Source organism: Podarcis pityusensis (genome assembly GCF_964106645.2).
Source record: "Podarcis pityusensis genome assembly, chromosome: 8".
In the NCBI taxonomy this organism is placed as follows: domain Eukaryota; kingdom Metazoa; phylum Chordata; class Lepidosauria; order Squamata; family Lacertidae; genus Podarcis; species Podarcis pityusensis.
The window spans coordinates 56,457,200-56,478,573 of NC_138033.1; the positions used below are offsets into that span (position 1 = coordinate 56,457,200).

Genomic DNA, 21,374 nt, shown 5'->3' on the forward strand with positions numbered 1-21,374 from the left:
GCTTAACTTTGTATTTTGTTTCAAAACAGCAAGATTATTATTACTTTGGGCAAAAAGCAAAAGAGAAAAAATGAGTCTTCAGATGAAATGTCTGATGCTAAGCAGACAACTCAGCAGTCGTTCAAAGATGAGACTTCTCAGGTATTCAGAAATTAACACTTTTATTTTGAAAATATGCTTAAAACATTAACTCAGTCTCCAACCTCTAACAGTTTGGTCAAAACACTTTCAATATTTGCAATTCCACTGTAGAAAAGAAGATCAAATCGACAAATTAAAAGGAAGAAGTATGCAGAAGAAGGTGAAGGAAAACAATCTGAGGAAGAAACCAAAGTTTCTGTCAAAATAAAAAAGAATTCTGCCCCTTTACCTGCTGAACAGCCTTTACAGTTATTTGTAGTAAGTGAAACTCATTATTTGTGGGGTTTACCTCTTGCAGTTCTGTAGTTAGTGTCAAAGGCTACATACACTCAAACATGTTCATAGCACAAAAAGTTTTTCTTAATCCAGAATCTTTCGTGCTAATTCTCAACATGCTGCTTTCAGTCTGGATTGATTATAGATCCTGCGGTCTTTAAGAGTGGGTGTGGTTACTTTATATGCATTTGAAAACCCACTCCTTGCTTAGGTTTTCCAAACCTTTTGTTCCCTGCGCATTCCCCAGGTGAGGGAAGAAAGAAGTAGTGATTTGAATCTTGGTATATGCCCACCCCACAACATAATTGGGCAGGTGTAAATACCCCTCCCCCCCCAAAACAAAAATCTCCTGTGCTGCACGATACAGCCAGTCTATACTTGGAAGACCAATCAAGCCCTGTCTTACAATAGACATAGCAATATAGTGTGTATTTCAGGAATGGGGCCACTGCCACCTTTGCCACCATGAGCCAGCAGAGAAAACAAGCCTTTAAAATATTTTGATTTATCTACCCATTTTGCCAGTGTAACTTTTACCAGGTTGCTAGGTCACATGACAAATCACATGACTGAACCAGGATGGAGGGAGACTTTGAGACTTTGCCTGAGCCAGGATGAGGGAATACAACCAGTAGCCCAGAGTCAGACAGAGATCCACCTGTTCCAAACTGCTGATACCAGCAGGCCTAGGGTTTAGATTGCTCCTAGAAATGTGAACTAATGAAGGCAGCAGTCCATCAAATTATGTTCCTTGTATTCCTTACTGAAAGAGTAGCTATATGGGAATAGTGCATCATGCATTGCACCATATACTCCCTCTCAGATAAGTTTGCCTCTGTGGACAGATTCCTTGTATGGGTGGGAACTCATATGCATGCTTATAGGTCTTAACACCCATAAGAAATTTCAATGGAATCTGTACTATTTTTGTGTGCCCGGAACAGTGCATGAGCAAAGCTACCCACTTTGTGGAATGAAAGGGTCTATTTACCCTAAAGTGCTATTAGGAAATCTAAATGTGTTCATTTGTTTTGTGAAATATTAGTCCTAAGAACAAAGTAGTTTCTGTTCTAAAATTGTAAGAATTAATAGCTCCATAATAATAACTCTAGAGGGAGATTGAATATATTGAGTTTTATTCATTTGATTTTTTTACACATTTATGTATAATCCTTCTCTGCTAATATCTGCACTCAGGACTGCTTTTAAATGGAATATAGCCTGTTTTGTTTTTGTTTCTTTGCACCTGATTAGGAGAATCCAAGTGAAGAAGATGCAGCAATTGTAGATAAAATTTTATCTTCCAGAATCATAAAGAAAGAAGTGAGTACATATGGGGATATGGGTTTTGGCTCATAGTTTTTAAAATGCTTTCATATAAATGAATCTTAAACAGAACACTGTGTACTCTTTCAGATTCCTGGGGGAGCGACAGTGGAAGCCGAGGAATTTTTTGTTAAATACAAAAACTAGTAAGTATTGCAGTTATGTTATTTAAGTTAAATTACAAGTTTGAGACTATCAGGCTGGCTGACAGTTTCAAGGGCTAGGTAGAAGAGATCTGTACATAGTGTTCGTTCAGGACCCCCTCATTTTCCATGTTAGCAGCATGGGTTCCTTGCAAAGCAGGGACCCCCATCTACAAAGAGTAAATATTAATTGGAACTAGGGAGTTACACCCCTGCTTGTAAATGAGGACTGTAATCGTGCTTTTTGCTTAAATTATTTTTACTGTTCTAAATATGGTTCTAAAATGAGAGAATGCAATTGTACGCAGGTTCTTTGTGGTTTTATTTTAAAGTTCAGGCACAGAGAAATAATCATATGGAGCATAGTGTATTAAAAATATGACCATCATTTCCCTTCAAATGATTTACCTAATATTGCTAAGGGCATGTGTTGGAAGAAATATAACAAACTGCTTGCAGCAGTTTTCTAACATACTGTTATGCCATTCTAGCTCCTACCTCCATTGTGAATGGGCTACTGAACAACAGCTTTTAAAAGATAAAAGAATCCAGCAGAAAATCAAACGTTTCAAGCTGAGGCAAGCACAAAGAGCCCATTTTTTTGCAGATGTGAGTATGCGGGAGGGAAACAAAAAACTACAGAGCTAATTAAATACTTGATTATCAGAAGCCTACACATATTTTGCTGTTTAGTATTTTGTTACATTCATGTACGTGCGTGTTCTCTTTCTCATTTTAATTATAGACATTAAACAGTATAAATGGGTTTGTATATTAAAAATAGTGAAAATGCAATATATTCTTGGGTAATTTTAGCACATAATGCTGATCAATAACTTTTCTGTTCTCTATAGTTGGATATTAACAGCAAACCTCAACCCACTATTAATATACGTCAGTGCAATTTACAGTGTTCTGGAATTGAACCCTGCTATGCTGTTAACTAGATCAATTAATTAATTATAAAATATACTCAATTTCAGATGGAGGAAGAACCTTTTAATCCTGATTATATTGAAGTAGATCGTGTGTTAGAAGTGTCATTTTGTGAAGATAAGGACACTGGAGAGGTATGGATATAACCAAAAAGAATCGTATATAATCTAAGGCACACGTTTTGCAGCATCTATCATGATCATTTTTAGAGTAGTGTGTGCACTCACATATATATGTATGACCTGTGTTGTATATATCTGTGACCGTGTTCAAATTCTAAGCTTCCTTGAGCCATAACAATAGGACAGAGTAGAAAAAGGGGGGGGGGATAATGAAATAACCTCTATAATATAGGCATGGTGAACCTCTGACCTGCATGCCAAATTTGGCCTGATACAAACTCCAGTTTGGCTACAAGGCCATTTCCCCAAAGCACACACGTGCCCCGCATCAAAGTCCCTACACAGGGAACTTTGAGACATGGGTTATCTGGCTGACATTCTGACACCAATTGATTGGCCTATGGAAATGGGGACAGATAAAAATCTGGCAAAAAAAATGTTCCCCATCTGTTGTCTAATGTATTTTCAAGCTTACAGTGTGGAAAGCATATAGGAATAATTAACCAAAAGGTTGAAACATCTTACTAAATTGAGGCAGCATATATTCTTTCGTATTTTGTTAAGTCCGACTAATCACTTTCACCACTACAGCCTGTTACTTACTACTTAGTAAAATGGTGCTCGTTGCCATATGAAGACAGCACATGGGAGCTGAAAGAAGATGTAGACCAAGGAAAAATAGAAGAGTTTGAACAGCTGCAAGCTTTAAGACCTGATTCAAGGCGGTTGGTAAGGATAAATTATTTATCTCAGGTGTGGTTTGTTGTCGGTAAGCAGAGGTGCCAACTTGTGCAGAAGGTGAAGGGGGACTGATGACATTTGCTTGATATTGGGAAGTGTTGTCAGGATGTTGAGAGGAGCAAGGGGTGGAGCCCAACACAGCAGCATGGCTTCAATGGCCAGTGGATCCTCCTCTCTCGTGCTTGGCCTCCTCCTCATCTTGCTGCCACCACCGCTGGCCAGGGGCTCCTTCCCCTCTGCGGCAGGAGGAGGAAGAGCTGGCCCCCAAACTGCACTGCGCTCTTTTCTGCACTCAGCCTCCTTCACTCCCTGATCGTTCTGAGCATTGGGGGGGAGCCAAAAATTGGGGCCCAAAAGAGCTGGGAACCTAGGAGTTGGCACCTATGTCAGGAAGTTTCCACTCCCTCCCATTTACATGTCTTGAGCCAATCCATCCTCAACTCTTTTAGTCTGTGCAATATACTGGACTGTGTGCATAACCCCTGAAATAATGTTTCACTTCAGTTTCTTTTTTCAGGTGAATAGAGAGCCAAAAATGTCATTTATGTTATGCTTTATTCCTAAGGATCGACCTCCTTCTAATTCATGGAAGAAGATAGAGCTGTCCAGGGAATATAAAAATGGCAACCAACTCAGGGAATACCAGTTAGAAGGGCTCAACTGGCTACTTTTCAACTGGTATAATAGGTATGTGTTCTGAATTAATTAAATCAATTTTTATGTTAGTGTTGCTTCAAAAGTAAATAGAAACAATGAAACTAGGAAATATTTGTATTTGAAATTTGTGTCAATGAGCAGTCTAGTTTTCTTACCTTTTGGCATGTGTTACTTATTTAATGAACTTTTATTTATTTGTGACTTGGAGCATATGTACCCCACTCTACAGCTAAAAAAGGCTCCCATAGTGGATTACATACAGTCAGTTTAAAAAGACAGTCCCCACCGCACAGGCTTACAATCTAAAAAACATAACAAGCAAAGAAAAATGACAGAGAAGAAAGAGGAACATGAACAGATCTACATTTTTAAAAAATTAAAAAATGCAATGGTAATGTATTACTAGCATATTGTTTTTAAGTGAAGACAAGTCTTTTCTGCTGGAAGCTCAATAACACAATAATAATAGATGTGGAAGAGAGATAAGAGTAAGACAATATTTAATCTATTACCATGCAGAAATATCGTACCTATAGGCAGTATACAAAATTCAAGGAATCAGGTGCTAAATCACTACTCATTCTTTGCCCTGGGAAACAATGCAAAGAGACGCTTCAAATCTTTCTTATACTTAAACATTGACAGCCATCCTGAATATGTGTTCTTCTAGCCCTGCTAACAATGTTCTTGTGTTTTCAGACAAAACTGCATTTTAGCAGATGAAATGGGTCTTGGCAAAACCATCCAGTCAATAACATTCCTGTATGAAATCCTCCGGACTGGTATAAGAGGGCCTTTCTTGATCATAGCTCCACTTTCCACCATAGCCAACTGGGAAAGAGAGTTCCGCACATGGACTGATCTTAATGTTGTGGTATATCATGGGAGTATGGTTAGCAGGCAGATGATACAGCAGTATGAGATGTATTTCAGAGATTCACAGGTAACCTTCTATTTTGTCTTATGGCTAGTAAACCAGTTTGATTTCTACATTTCTAACACATAGTGTTATCATTTTTTGGTGATTTATGTGATTTATGTAATTGAGAATCTGTTTAGACCCTCAACTTAATGCACTAAAAATGTCAGTAGTATATGTAGGCATAAAATTATTCTGTTTCTGTATATCCTGTCATAGCAAAATATGTGGATGGAAATTTGGCAACCTGAGACTGCCATTATGGTGGTTGTACATGGGTGGAGATAATTGTGGCCTTGTATTCACCCTTTCAAGTATTGTTTCGCTTGTTCATTATATATTGTTTCAGAATGTGCAGCTTTGGCTTCTTCTTTTTTTAGGTTTCATTTAGGCTTGGACACCCAGCTTTCCCCCACATGTTAAATAGCATCCCAGTTATGCAAGCACAATTTCTCCCTCCAGAAGCAATGGAAAGGTTCTAGATAATGTCATATATTGTGTTCTGTTCATTCACTCTTCCTAGGGTCGCATCATTAGAGGTACATACAAGTTCCAGGCTATCATTACCACATTTGAAATGATTCTTGGTGGCTGTCCAGAACTCAATGCCATTGAATGGCGCTGTGTTATTATTGATGAAGCACACAGATTGAAGAATAAAAACTGCAAACTTCTAGAGGGGCTCAAACTCATGAATCTTGTGAGTGTTTATTTTTCATTTGCATATATAGCCCTTAAATCTGATGGGCTTATGGAGGCCAAGTTCTCAATAGTTTGTCCAACTGCTTGACCTTCAAAAGATGTATAAATATTTTATACTTCTAAATCAGGGAGTTGTATGCTCCTACTTTCACAACGTTAATGTTGTTTTACTACTCTGCTTCCGCATGACTGTAATCATTAGAGGCTAATGACTGGACATGAAATCATGTATTTGCAAATACAAGCTAGTTTCTCCAGCACTATAAACCCTTCAAGCTATCTACCTTGTATATAGCATGTCATTTGTTTTATTGTTTGAATTCTTAACACATGCCTTGTTGCACTATGATGTAAATGTCTTTTTTAAAATGTAATTTGTATTGCTGAAAAATATAAATAAAATTTATTTCATAAAATAATCACACTTACAATAACATACCATATTTTCACTAGAGCATCTACTAGTTAAGTTTTAAAATGTGAAATTCAGCTGCAAGCATTAAATCACTGAAAGTTTGAAAATTCCTTATGGCAGTAAAATTTCAAAGCAATTTATAAAATGTGCACAGTCTTAAAAAACATATACCTACATGCTAAAGAAAACCCCATATTTTTGGTATAATATTGACAGTGCATCTTCTCTACACTAAGTACTAGGGGCAGGAAGAAATACTTCAGTTTAAAAGAATGGTTGATTAAATTACGTAGCTTACAGGTTTTGAATAAAATTACATAGGGTGGAATTCAGTGCCACACTCTTCCGATTATTCTGCCTGCAAAAGCATTTCAGTTTGCCACACAAAATGACTCCCCATCTCCTCCTGTGCACTGTTCTGGAGATTCTCCCCACCGCTGCTTCCAATTGTGGGTGGTGGGGGTGGGGAGAACCGAGGAAAGCCTTGCTGCACAAGCAGAAGTCCTTGTTCAAGGCTTCCACTGACTAGATTTGTTAGGTGACTCCCACCCATAGATTTTCTGGGTGAAGCAGGAAATTATAGGACCAAACAATTTGAGGGAGAATGGAAGACATTTAGAAAATAACAAAATTATTTACAGTGTGTGCCAGACAAGAATCCCTTTCCATAATGATCTAATTCAAATACTGTAATGTAAATAAAGCTTAGTGTGTATGTGTTATTATTTTTCCTTTGTACTGCATGCTTTAGATAATAGTTCTATTTTGGGGTCAAAAGGAATAGAATGTTGTAACAGTTTACTAATATTAAGATATTCATTAAAATACACAATGCATGAAAACAGCTCTGACTTGTCCACAGTTTCACCAGCAATCCTTACAATCTTTATAAATGATGTAATGTATTAAAGGCAGAAAAGTTATTACAATGCTTGTTTATCATAGGTTATTTTATTTATAAATTAGCATATGTGCATTGTCTGTATACTTCCTCTCAAAGATTCAAGATTGTGCATAACATAACCAGCTATATTATAGACAATCATGCAAAATGTGCATCTTCTATAGGAGCACAAGGTGCTATTGACAGGCACACCGCTGCAAAACACAGTAGAAGAACTTTTCAGCCTTCTTCACTTCCTTGAACCTTTGCGCTTCCCAGCAGAATCGACATTCATGCAAGAGTTTGGAGACCTTAAAACAGAGGAGCAGGTATTTTAAACTTTTTATTATGTTACATTCACACACAGGCCTTGTTCACATGTCACAGTAAGTAATACTTTGCCTTAAATCTTGGTTTAATCATGAATGCACAGCTTCTCTCCCCGCTAATGACTCAAACAAGCCATAGTATGATTTGTTGGGTCACAGCTCCAGAATGTCATTTGTTCCATGCTCTAGGTTTGGATGGAACATGGGCGGGGGTAATATGTTAGGGGAGCAGCTGGACAGTGACACATACAACAGTAGGGAAACACATTGGTATGGTTTGTTGTGATGTATGAACCAGAATACATTCAAAAATTAGAATTTAATGGGCTGTTTGTCCAGTAATGACTATCAGCTCAACCATAACAGTAAATCCAACTCTCCCATCTTTATCACTATTTGAACTAATGATAAGTAAATTGAAAATGTTGTATCAGCCATAGTATTGCTACAATTCATGGTGGCTGCAAGCAAATATGCAGAAATAATATGAATTTGAATCTATACATTATGTACATTCTTACATGTGTAGAATCTGCATTCTTAGCTAATTAATGGAGGATAAAAACAGGGGAATCACATTTTATTTGGGAGTTAGAATCCAAAGCCAGAGCATAAGGCAAAAATCGTATATAGCCCAAATTACCTCCCCAGTCTGGCTGCAAGGTACCACTACTTGTTTGCAGGAACTGGATCAGTGGAGGAGGGAAAGAGGCTTTCCTGCTTTCTAAGTGCTAGCTGCTGGCTACTGGGTGGCAAGGGTAGGGAAGCCTTTCCTGTGTCTCCACTGCCTCCCCCCACTTCTTCATGAGTGGAACTGACCAGCAGAAGAGATGGATACAGAGATAAATGAAGGCTGAGAGAAAGAAAAGCTGGAATGTAGCCACTTTTGCAGGTGCTGCAGCTAAGCACCTATAACTGAGTCTGTGTAACTTAAATGGGTGTGTGATGTGACTGGTTATATATTGGTTAGGATCTGAAGTGCTACTTAGTTGCCCAAGGCTAGAGGAATTTTTGTACTGTGATTCTTTAAATAGCAAAACATGATCAAAGTTACAAAAGAGTTTTAGAATTTTTCTGCTTGCCAATCATCTTGTGGAACTGCTGATAAGAACTGTAGGACTGAAAACTCCTTCAGTGGAAACCATGTTCTGTGCTTCAAATACAGCTTATTGGATTATTATAAAGAGAGCTAGTTAGGAATCTGGCAAAATGCAATGATACTGTTAAAATGAAATTAAGCTGCTTTCTTAGCTATGAACCACACCACCACCACTTCAACAACTCAATCCATGCGTCTTGTTTAAGACTAAGCTGGTTCACGTTTATGCATACAGAACAATCCTAAAGCTGGCCAATGTCAGGTGAAAAGGCACTGGCAACAGTGTAAGTGCTGCTCCCTTGGCAGAGAGGAAGCCCCTCATATACCTGTGGAAAGTGTTAGAGTTTGAAAGGGGCATGTTGGGGGCAGATTGTGGGAAACCTTGGATACATGGGATTCACAGCCCCTTCATTCTCCCAACCAATGTGCCCCAGAATAATGCAGAAAAACTGCTAGCTCTGGAACTGCTGTATTGTAATGATTTTCGCTCCCTTTATAAGCTTATGGAATGTAGCAATTTATATAGGGTTTCAGCTAATTTTTATTTTATATAGGTGCAAAAGTTGCAAGCTATCCTGAAACCAATGATGCTGAGAAGACTGAAAGAAGATGTAGAGAAGAAGCTGGCACCAAAGCAAGAAACTATTATTGAAGTGGAATTAACGAATATCCAGAAGAAATATTATCGAGCTATTTTAGAGAAAAACTTTGCATTTTTGTCAAAAGGTGCAGGCCAAGCCAACGTACCCAACTTGGTTAACACTATGATGGAACTCAGGAAATGCTGCAATCATCCATATCTTATCAAAGGTAAATGTAAAAACGTTAAATTTTACTTACTTTAGGCATTTTTCTTATGATGTAAAATAACTCTTCCCTTGGAGTTATAATTTGGATACGGTTTCCATATTTCAAACAGTTGAAAATCCGGACTTCTCTGTTGAGCCTTTTTTTTTTTTTTTTACAAAGTGGTTGAACTTTATTCGCAAATTTCCCTAAAAAATAAAATTAGAGCTATTTTTAAGGAAAATTGCCAAAAACAACACTGTCAACATGGGTTGCCGTATGTCCGGATTTTCCCAGGCATTTTAGTGATTTCTGCCTGGACACTGCTTTCGAATGCAATATTCCAGATATGTCCAGGAAATTCCAGATGTAACCCTAAATTAGGATGAATGCTATAAGGGTGGCCATAGTGAACTGCTCTGAGACCTGCAGGTATAGGGCGGTGTACAAATTATAATTAGAACAACAATAACAATTCAATTATTAATTTCTCGTAACATATTTTACTGGAGGAACAGGGGAATTTCTTCGTATTTTTAAAAATTGTGTATAAGTGCTTTTGGATTTAGTTGCATATGCTATAGTTTTGAAGGTGAAATGTAAATAGCCACAATGAGGATCAAGTGTTACCATGATCAGTGTCAAGGGATGGGGACTAAAAAATGAAAAACAATGTGATCATAAATACTGTTATGAAATGTGTGGCGTATGCACTCACAGTATTATGATGTGCACTTTGTATCAAAGCTATATGAAAATGTCAATATCTTTTAGAAGAAGCAAATCATACCTACTTTATGTGACAGGTGCTGAGGAAAAAATCTTAGGAGAGTTTAGGGAGACCTATAATCCAACTGCTCCTGATTTCCACCTGCAAGCAATGATCCAGTCTGCTGGAAAACTGGTCCTCATTGACAAACTTCTTCCAAAAATGAAAGCAGGGGGCCATAAGGTGCTTATTTTCTCTCAGATGGTTCGCTGTCTTGATATCCTTGAAGATTATCTGATACATAAAAGGTATGATACTATTCATAGTGCAAATAGCCATATTAATGGTATATTAAACAGTTTTGAATGGACTTGGTTCATTCATCCTTGAGTCATCGTACTGAGATATCAAGTGATAATTTGCTTTTAAATTACTAGTCATGCACTTCCTTGCACTACAGTTTCTGGCCTGATCTTGCACAGCAGGAGAGGGAAACTTTTTTTCCTGTTGATGGCCACGTGGGACTAATCTGTTGGGAACCATAAGCCTATGGTGGCTGGAACCAGAGCCAAAAATGAGCAGGGCTACCTTTCTGCCTTTCTCCCATTTTCTGACACCCCTCTCTTTGAGTGGGCTGCCAGGAGCAGTGTATTTTTTCCTTCTCTTCCCTCAGATGCTTCTCCCCTGCATCAAATTAGGCCAAGGACCATATGCAGTCCTTTCAGTTGTAGGGTGCCTGTCCCTCCTCTTCCTTCTTTGGCGATCACTCGTAGCCAAATAAGATTGTCTTCCATGAATATGGTTTTAATGGTGTATCCGTAAGTGACTTTGGAGGCCAATTCTGGATCCACATGTCCTTTCACAGTGGGTACATAAGTTTCCAGGCAGGAGTTGATCACGGTGCCTTCCTCTTAGCTCGCTTCTCCTTTTTGTCCTGAGTTCGTGATTCTTCAAAATCCATGACACCTTTGGTAGAGGCTACTCCAATTGGAGCACTGTCCCTGCTATACCCCAAGGCACCAGCACAACAGAGCCATAAGTTTATGTATTAGATAACACGTATAATTACCTGATTTTTATTTTATATAGAAAACAAATATAAACACAATGTTATGTCAGCTTCTCATAAGAAAGGCGCTAAAAATAACCTCTGCTCCAGCAGAGGTTCCTTTCATCATAGAGAATTTCAGAACTCCAAGTCAGTGTGGTTCAGACTCCACATTTTAATGACATGTCCCAGATTTCCTCCACCAGACCTAACCTAGCCCCCATATGCAGAGGGACCAGAGAACAGTTCTGATTCAAGGCCTCCTCTGGTTCTTTTTTCTTACTTGGGCGGTTTTGGCCAAGGATACCTAGGAACATAATACCATTAAAAACAGCCTAGTCATAGAATTTCTGTTTCTGTCCCCCAGTTCTGAGCCTTGAAGTCTACTGAAAAACTATTATTTGGCAGACAATTCACTACTTATTAGAAATAAGGAACAGAGATCCAGTTCCCCAGAAAAGAAATTATCCGCTGTCTGCTCTGTGTTCTTCATTGTCTTCAGGAAAGGATGGAAATTAAATTCTGGATTTGAAATATGAAAACAAGTATATAACATAGGTTCAGGATGGAATCCTCCACCGAGGCAATTATAATTGGGAACACTACCAAATGCAGCCATGACTGAACTTTAGGCTTACCTCAGGCCATTGAATTTTCAACAAACACTGCTTTCAAGGCAGCTTATTTGGATGACCTCTTTAGGTCCTCATCTGGAGCAGGACAAACAAAGATTTGCTCCAAGCTAACCTCCCCCCCAGACTATGGCTTCTTTATCTATTGGCAAAGGAACGATCAAGTTCCTTCCAGGGGGCTCCAATGCCTTGATGTTCTTATCTTATGATATCTGAATAAAGTTTTTCAACTTTCTATAATGAAAATACCGTATTTTTCTGTGTATAAGATGCCCCCACGTATAAGACGCCCCCTATTTTGGGGGACTGCAAATTAAGAAAACACCACTCAGCACTACCCGTGTATAACACGAGACCCAATTTTAAATCTAATTTTTTGGTTAAAAAACCCTATAATCTTATACAAGGAAAAATACGGTATATGTGAATATATATTAAATGCCCCAAGAAATTTATTGTTGAATGCTTATGGGGATGGAATTTCACATACTTGTTAAGAATTCTATCATTCAAAGCATCTGAGGAGTGAAAAGAACATTGTTATGTTTTACTGGTTCACCCGAATATGGATTGGATGCATTTTAACACACTTTCAAGATGGTGTGTAATAGAAAACCTGACCAAAAAAATTACAGCATCTGCTTGCAATGTAGGCTCATTTGATTAAGACAGTAGGATAGTAGTATTCAGAAGTGCATGGTTATACTTGTATTCTGGTTTGCAATTACAGCCTTTCTTTAATGGCCTTTTTTTTTTTTTTTTTGCACTTCAAAGGTACCTGTATGAGCGAATCGATGGAAGAGTAAGAGGGAACTTACGTCAGGCTGCCATTGATCGATTTAGCAAGCCAGACTCTGATCGGTTTGTTTTCCTTCTCTGTACCAGAGCTGGTGGATTGGGCATTAATTTAACTGCAGCGGATACTTGCATAATTTTTGATTCTGACTGGAATCCTCAGAATGATTTGCAGGTAAATATATTTGAGCAGTTTAGCCTTCTGCCATAGGGCTAAATACCTAAGAAACACCTACAAATGAACCTACTTCATCTGATCCACAAAGAGAGAGCAAGTGTGAACAAGCAGGATTGCTTGTAGGTGCTTGCTAACTAGCTAGGTCATATGAGGAGAGACATTCTTAAATCTGCAGTGGGTTCAGGCCATTGTGTGTACTATTAAATATATTTAAGCAAACCATCTATCCAGCAGGATCTAGGCAGCCCTTGTTGACTGCCAATACCATATATCTTCTTCAAGGAAGGGAATCTTGTCCTGAACGTGGCATTGTGCCTCTAAAACACAAATTGGAGATAAGAGGAAATCTCTTCCTCACTTTTCCAAGTCCATGCTTTGTGTTGGGAGAGAGAGTGGAGGACTCTGTGCAATGTGAAAACAAGCCGTTTCCCTCTCTAGGTCTGAGCTAGTCATAAGGAGTCAGAAGTTTTCGGTCTTGTCTCTGCACTTGCTGGATTCTTCTGATACCCAGCAACAGCATAGACAAAAGAAGCTTCCAGTTCCAAGCTGTAAGGTATAGATGGCATGGTGAGGGCTTTTTGCTGGTTGTTAGGTGCTCCAAACTCCTGAAAAGTCCAAGCTGAAACAGGTCCTAGGCTTTCTCTGAACTTTAGAATGTGGTTCAGAGGGATCATCCCACCTCCTCTGTAGCTCCAGGTTTCAGAGGAAACTTGAGCCATGCCAAACTAGTCAGACACTATCTGAGCACTTGCCATGGGGAGCAAACTTGTGAATCCCTGCCATACAAGGTAGAGAAATACTCTATAATACACAAAGCTAAAGTCAGTTTGTATTGACCTTAATTTTATTTTTTATTGTTTTCATTTACAGCTTCAGTTTAATTGTATTTTGTTTTAACAGTGTCTAAGTAATTTTATATTTAAGTAATAATATATCATTATATTACATTTCTACTTGACAATCTGTCCAATGGATTCATGTACCTTTTTCTCAGGCCCAAGCTCGTTGTCATAGGATTGGTCAGAACAAAGCAGTGAAGGTCTACCGACTAATAACTCGGAACTCTTACGAAAGAGAGATGTTTGACAGAGCAAGTCTGAAGCTTGGCCTGGATAAGGCTGTCTTACAAAGCATGAGTGGAAGAGAAAATAGTGTTGGTGGTGTATGTACCCATTTTCCCCTCTTTCCTCTCCTCCAAAAAAAATAGGAATTTGAAATGGGTTTTTATTTTTGTAACTGTATCATTTACTCAAGAGAACAGGGGAACAGTTCAAAGTTTAGTCTGAACAAGATCTTAAAGCTTTGCACCACTTCCTAGCTCTCTGCTTTTCTATCACCCCCACATAAAGTCCTGTTGCTTTTGTAACCAATATATAACCAAAGATTGGCCATGTTGTAGAGAGAATTCTATTGTTTGAGACTTTAGACTCTGTTGTTGGATGGATGATCTTAAGGAACAGGTAGGCAAAGTATAGATTGGGAATCCTTGAGATAGTTTACAGTGTATACAATAATAGGATTTTGATACTGTAAGAGATTTTTTAAAAGATAACAAAAACAATACACTTAAAGTAATTATGTATTGGCTATAGTTACATACTTTGGAAAGGACAACCAGTTTCTGTCAGTAATAGCAATATTTACTGTAAAACTATTTTTTAGATATCCAGTGGAACTATTTCAAAATATAACAATTATATTATTCCATATTATCATTTTAATTGAGCATTTTTATGTATCCAGCTGCATTAATATCATAAGATTTACCATTCTCTTTTACATAGATTCAACAACTTTCTAAAAAAGAAATTGAAGATTTGCTTCGAAGAGGTGCATATGGTGCCATTATGGATGAAGAGGATGAGGGTTCTAAATTCTGTGAAGAAGATATTGATCAAATCTTGCAGCGTCGCACGAAAACAATTACAATTGAATCTGAAGGAAGGGGCTCCACATTTGCTAAGGTAGTTATAAGCTCTTCTGGTGTCCTTTTTACAGAACACAGAGAAAAGCATAAGCATCCAGAACAGTCCTCTTAGAAGTTAACAGATTGTGACTGACTTAACTGTTAGGTTAAAATACCTAATTGATAGGCTTCACTTGAATGTAGCTGGTGCTTTTCCTTCCTTGAGAGCATGTGGTACCTAGTCTGTGGTACTTGAAACTGAACAAATATACTGGTGACACTTTATATTGTGCTGTTACAGGCTAGCTTTGTTGCGTCTGGAAATAGGACAGATATTTCACTAGATGATCCCAACTTCTGGCAGAAGTGGGCCAAAAAAGCAGAAATAGACATAGACACCATCAGTGGTAGAGTAAGTATGATTTATTTATTTATTTATTTATTCATTCATTCAGGCTCGAGTGTTCTTTTAACTGTCCTATTCACTTTGCTTGCTTTTTAAGTTGAGGCTTATTGTAGCAGTTTTGATCAAATCACTATTGGAGAACTAAGTTAAGTTCTTTGGACAGCAGTATCCTAACTAAAAACATTTCCTCCACTAAAATAGTATATGTAGACCTATGCTTAGTATTTTGTTTACTCAAAGAACTAATCCCCCCCCCCCATCAAACTTGCCTTCTGTTGATCCTTGGAGGTATCTGGAACTAGATTGTGTCGAAAGGAAAACGTATGTTTAAATAGACCACAAACTTGATCTATGAAAGCTTCATTACCAAAAGGATACAAATTGTGTACTAAATTTAAAATATCTGTTTTGGTATTCTGGAGCAGAGATTTTCATGTTGTGTCATGAGCTTTAAGTGTACTTTTCATTACTTGAGAGAAAATATTTTTGAAAAGTGCAGTAATGTGTCCTGTCTACCTGATCATTGCTGGATGTTTCCTTACCAATTCATAGAATTGGGAGTGGGAAGCGACAGAAATGTTCTCTCTAACTCAGCAATTATTGACTATTCTGATCATGGATCAGGAATGTCCTATCCTATGCTGTATTTGAGTGTTCGTAGTTTTCTTGAAATGCTACCATATCTACAGTTCAACATGCTTTTGTTGATATAGTCAGTTGAAGCCAGTAGTAGTTCTACTCAGAATAGATCCATTGAAATTAATGGACATGGTTAAATGTTGGTTGATTAATTTTAGTGGGTCTTCACTCAATATAATTATGTTTGATGTAGTGAGGAAACCCTCTTGACAGTGTCACATTTGCCAGGGATTTGATATATGGCAGCCTCAGAGAGGATATTCTCGATAGACACTCTGATTGTGGAACTGTCTTGCCCCTCAAATATGGTTGAACCATGCCTTACAAGCTCTAGACACCAAGAGAAGACCTACTTATTCACCCAGGCTTAGTTGAATCTCTGATAGTGCACTATGTAAATGGTTATTTGTCAGTGTATTTCTCTTACTGTTTATTGGAAGATAGATGCTAAGATTTGTTGTGTTTTAAAATCTTGCGTTTGGATTATTTTAAAATGAAAAGCTGATTGCAAAATTTATAAAAACAAGTAAAATAATAAAATATCAGACAAGGATGTTTTGATGAATTTTATCATTTTGTATTTTGAAAATGCTCACTTCTGTTGACTCAGAATATTGTTACATTTTACAGAATAGCTTGGTTATTGACACTCCTAGAATTAGGAAGCAAACAAGGCCTTTCAGTTCTACAAAGGATGAACTTGCTGAGCTATCTGACATTGAAAGCGAAGGGGATGATAAACCAAAACTTCGGAGGCCTTGTGACCGCTCCAATGGATATGGAAGAACAGAATGTTTTAGGGTGGAAAAAAACTTGCTAGTTTATGGGTAAAAATGTTTTTGGTTTCTTTGGTGCAAAGAGAGACAAAAATATAAATAATAAAATTATTATTATTTCTTAAATTTCATTTTCTGTATGTATGGTGTCCTACTTTACACTTGCTATTGTACGAGATTCCAGCAGTTTAGTAGTGATGCTACAGTACAGTTACAATGTAGTATTTTGTGGCAATAGACATAATGACCAAAGTGCTTACTTATTGATCAGCAGACCTTAGGATCAGGCCATGTTGCTTTTTCTATTGTGGTCATGTAAAACACATACATATAATGTTACTATAGTTCTTCTCATAAAGAACTGTAGTAACAAAATGTGCCATAACATACGTGTAATAGAATAGTAGTTATAATAGCAAAGAGAAAATCTCCCTGTGGATATGTTTAAATATTTTATAGATACAGAAAAACCTGTGAGGGACCAAACTAATGCTCACAGACTCACAGATTTGCATAAAACTAGTGGCTTTCCCTATTAGCTTGCAGGATGATAAGGGGAGAAAACCTTAGATTCTCAAAGTACCACAAAAGGGGAAAGTGTTAATGCATTAGAAATATAAAATATATTTTTACCTCTTAACACTTTGCAGCAAAACATTCTACAAGTAGTCTTAAAGATGCCATTTTTGTTTAAAATGTTAAACTCCAGTGTTAATCTCTAAACAGGTGGGGCCGTTGGAGAGAGATTTTATCACATGGGCGATTCAAGAGACAATTGAACGAACAGGATGTAGAGATAATCTGCCGAGCCCTTCTAGCATATTGCCTTGTCCATTACAGAGGAGATGAAAAAATAAAAAGTTTTATATGGGACCTTATTACACCAACGGAAGATGGGCAAACTCGAGAGCTACAGAATCACCTAGGTAAGAATCTGTAAGAGGACTATTTTTTGTGAAATAAAATGGGGGAAGATACAAATGCATGTATTCTTCTTCTAATTTCCTATTTTGTGGCTTTGGGGAGAAAAACAGCTGGTGGAGACCATTTTGAATGCACTAATGTATGGGAAGGGTTAAATGACCCACTCCATCTGAAACCACAGCTGCTTTACCTTGGGGAACGTTGAGAGTAATCATGGTATTTTATTACATGTAGGTCTACCCTCTTTTGTCGTTTAGCATTACTGTTTGAATTATCTACACTTGCAATGTTAAGGGAAAACAGATAGTATTCTCTGTCTTCCTGAAACAAGGAAGTTCTGTCATACCATGCAGTTGTTACATTGTATTTTCCTATGTTGCATAGGTTTGTCAGCTCCTGTCCCCAGGGGCCGAAAAGGAAAAAAAGTTAAAACTCAGGCCAGCACTTTTGATATTCATAAAGCAGAATGGCTTCGAAAGTATAATCCAGAGCATTTGTTGCAAGATGATGGATATAAAAAACACATAAAACATCACTGCAACAAGTAAGTAGCAATATAAACACATGATTTAAAGTTTGTCTCCTTGATGTACAAGTAACACCTTCATACTAAATGCTAATAATCTTTATTAATGTTAACAAGTGAGGTGCTATGGATTACAAAACTAGCATAATTGTAGTAGCCATGTTGTAAACTAGTCTCTATATTTGTACAGTGGTTACACCTTGTGCAGATGCCAAAAGTTGGAAGGGAGGAGGAGCAGACAGGAAGAGAGAACCTGTACATTTTGGCAGGAGCTCTCCCTACTCCTGGGAAACAAAAATTTGTGTGGGATTTGCGGGGAATGTCACCCTCCTTTGCCTTCCTCCAAATCACAAATTGTTTGGGCCTGACAGATGTGCATATGAATTGTTCTCATGTTGCCAGAAACTGTTGGCAGCAAACATGCTGCTGCAAGCCCTTAGTTAGCTGGGACTAAGCATTAGGCCCAAAGCATCAAGGTCATTAGGTATGGAGAAGGTGTGGGGGACTACTTTTACGGACTCATAACCATTAAAATGTTACAGGTATGTGGAGTGATGAAATTGGCCTCAAAATACACTTGGAAAATTTAAGGTTTTGTCTTAAATTTGTTGATAATAATGCTGAGCATGTTTCCTATATATTTCAAAATAGTAGCTTGTTGAACTAAAATACACTCTGCCCGTGGCTGAAGAATTAATTGTCTTCTGTGTGTTTATGTTTAGGGTCTTACTTCGAGTTAGAATGTTGTATTACTTGAAGCAAGAAGTCATTGGTAATGAGTGCTCAAAAGTTTTTGATGGAGTTGAAGCCAGGTACACCATGTTGAGGCTCTTTCCTCTTTTCTCCTTAACTGTAAACTATAAACTGTAAACAACTTTGTTTCTCAGAATTCTTTAATTGAGTTGACTTAACACCAGCTTTCTGGTTAACTATTTCAGTGAAATTGATATTTGGGTCCCTGAGCCAGATCATTCTGAAGTGCCAGCGGAATGGTGGGATACAGAAGCAGATAAATCTCTCTTAATAGGAGTTTTTAAACATGGTAAGTGATAGGGATACTACTTGTTTCTTTTTCACATACAGGTTGCTTGTCTCTTGAAAGAATATTAATAAATATCTGTTTCTCAGGTTATGAAAAGTACAACACAATTAGAGCAGATGCAGCTCTATGCTTCTTGGAAAGAGTGGGAAAACCTGATGACAAGGCAGTCGCTGCAGAACAGAGAGCCAATGACTATATTGATGGGTATGATTTTTTTAAAAACACTATTTAAAGTGGATCACCCTCCTTCATTGAGCATGCAAACAAGATAAAGGGTGAGAACTAGCCAGAGTTAAGCCCTTTTAGTGGTGGCTTCAAATGCAATAACAATAATAAAAAGAAAGCTACTTCTCGTTGAATTGAGTATGAGAGAGTTAAATGTATTTTACAGTCCCATTGATTTTAGTAGGAAAATTAAATGCTTTGTTGTCTGGATTGCATCCAAAGGTTATACTAGGGTTTGTTGTTGTTGTTTTTTACAATAAATGTACAAAATGATTTGACCCCAAACCAGTCAAATGTGGTCATAGCCCCAAAGGGTCATAGAGCTCTCTTTTCCCCTAAAGCTAACTTTTGCCTAGCATGAGCTTACAGGCCATGGGAATGAGAGAACTCTTTGTATGCCTCTCATATGCCCATATGGTCCTCCCATATGGTCCTTTTTCTGAGCATAACATACATGTAACAGCAGTGATTCTGCAGTACTGTACAGAAATTTGAGGTTATTAGAACCATTATTTATCGCTTGCAACGTTAAATCTGGGATGAGGAACCATGTTGCTGTACAACTCCCATGAACCCCTGCCAGTACGGCCAGTGATCAGGCATGATGGGAATTGCAGGCCTGCAACATCTGGGGGACCAGAGTGTCCTCCAGATGATAATTATCAGGATACATAGAACAAAACTTTAAATAAAAATGTCCAAGTAGTTAAAACCATAATACATATTCTTTGTAGCAAGTTTTTTCTTCTGCAAAATAATTTAAAATTTTCCAGTAGCTAAAACAATTGTATGAAAAAACACATACTTTACAAGCCTGTGCTGAATGTGTATTTTTCAGAGATGTAGAAGACCCAGAATATAAACCAGCCCCAGCAATGTTTAAAGATGACATGGAGGTAATGTGTTGTCAGTATTCTTTTTTTCAGTTACACCAAAACTTAAGAGTTGATGAGACTGTCATATTTGCCATTGATTATAAACATTTATATTGGTTAAAACAGTAGTTTTTTAAATTAGTTTCTTGGCAACTTTTCAATTAAACTATAAGGATTTTTTTTCTATGGAGAGATTTTGAGCCTCTTAATTTAAAAATGAAGTTAAAATAATCCATATTAAGATGAGTTATTACTATTCTTAGAGTAGTCAGCCATCTGCAAGATGTGTGACTTGTGCTGTGTCTGAATCATGCCTCTGTTCATTCTACTTTTTTTAATTAAAAAAATCTTTTTTAGGATGATATATCATCACCGGGGGATCTTATAATAACAGATGGAGGTAAAAAAAAACACCTCATGATCTTAAGATACTACAGTGAATACTCTTATTTGTATCACATTAGAGCAAACCTGTGTTTTTATGGTGGAAAAAACAGAATCACCAGGAAATTCTTATGTTCCTTAATTATAGATGGTCAGATGATTGAAGGGGACAAGCTTTATTGGCCAACTCAGTCTGCCTTAACTACACGCTTGCGCCGCCTAATAACAGCATATCAGCGTACTAGTAAGAACAGGCAAACCCAACAGATACAACCTGCATTTCCAGTCCAGGCCTGTGTGATGCAGAATCCATATGAAGAAGCTGCTTTAAATCCAAAAATGGCTGCCAAAATTGAAAGACAACAAAGGTCTGTACATGCTAGGCTTACCAGGTTTAAAAAGCTGATCACAAAAAACATTTTAACTATTTTCTAGTCAATCATTCTTTGTGCTTTTGGGGGAAAGTTACTTAATTGGAATTATTTTTCTTCTTGCTTTTCAATCTAGATGGACAAGAAGAGAAGAAGCTGATTTCTACAGAGTGGTTTCAACTTTTGGTGTAGTGTTTGATCCTGACAGAGGCCAATTTGACTGGACGAAGTTTCGAGCCATGGCTAGGCTACATAAGAAAACGGATGAGAGTTTAGAAAAATACTTGTATGCATTTATGGCCATGTGCAGGAGAGTCTGCCGCCTGCCTTCGAAAGATGGTGGGTTACTTGCTTATTTTTTCCTTTATGAAAAATAAACAGGCAGCAAAGGTTACAACAACTTTTTAATTTAAAAAGCTAAATCAAATTGTTCTTTGCATGAAGCAGGAGAAAAACAATATAT

General features: G+C 37.6%; 1 protein-coding gene across 12 annotated transcripts in view; it reads left to right on the forward strand.

The window, feature by feature from the left end:
• Nucleotides 1-21,374, forward strand: part of CHD9 (chromodomain helicase DNA binding protein 9) — an 81,507-nt gene that overhangs the window by 45,851 nt on the left and 14,282 nt on the right. For all 12 annotated transcript variants that reach the window (XM_081015350.1, XM_081015346.1, XM_081015353.1 and 9 more), the window contains 27 exons: nt 30-141; nt 253-399; nt 1,672-1,740; nt 1,834-1,889; nt 2,378-2,495; nt 2,870-2,956; nt 3,536-3,673; nt 4,251-4,372; nt 5,042-5,285; nt 5,785-5,961; nt 7,447-7,590; nt 9,244-9,499; nt 10,282-10,492; nt 12,639-12,834; nt 13,832-13,999; nt 14,622-14,801; nt 15,045-15,155; nt 16,419-16,615; nt 17,291-17,490; nt 17,873-18,032; nt 18,737-18,826; nt 18,953-19,056; nt 19,143-19,260; nt 20,120-20,177; nt 20,514-20,556; nt 20,689-20,908; nt 21,048-21,250. In XM_081015350.1, coding sequence (XP_080871476.1) covers nt 30-141; nt 253-399; nt 1,672-1,740; nt 1,834-1,889; nt 2,378-2,495; nt 2,870-2,956; nt 3,536-3,673; nt 4,251-4,372; nt 5,042-5,285; nt 5,785-5,961; nt 7,447-7,590; nt 9,244-9,499; nt 10,282-10,492; nt 12,639-12,834; nt 13,832-13,999; nt 14,622-14,801; nt 15,045-15,155; nt 16,419-16,615; nt 17,291-17,490; nt 17,873-18,032; nt 18,737-18,826; nt 18,953-19,056; nt 19,143-19,260; nt 20,120-20,177; nt 20,514-20,556; nt 20,689-20,908; nt 21,048-21,250 — 3,929 coding nt within the window. The remainder of the gene's footprint in view (nt 1-29; nt 142-252; nt 400-1,671; nt 1,741-1,833; nt 1,890-2,377; nt 2,496-2,869; nt 2,957-3,535; nt 3,674-4,250; nt 4,373-5,041; nt 5,286-5,784; nt 5,962-7,446; nt 7,591-9,243; nt 9,500-10,281; nt 10,493-12,638; nt 12,835-13,831; nt 14,000-14,621; nt 14,802-15,044; nt 15,156-16,418; nt 16,616-17,290; nt 17,491-17,872; nt 18,033-18,736; nt 18,827-18,952; nt 19,057-19,142; nt 19,261-20,119; nt 20,178-20,513; nt 20,557-20,688; nt 20,909-21,047; nt 21,251-21,374) is intronic.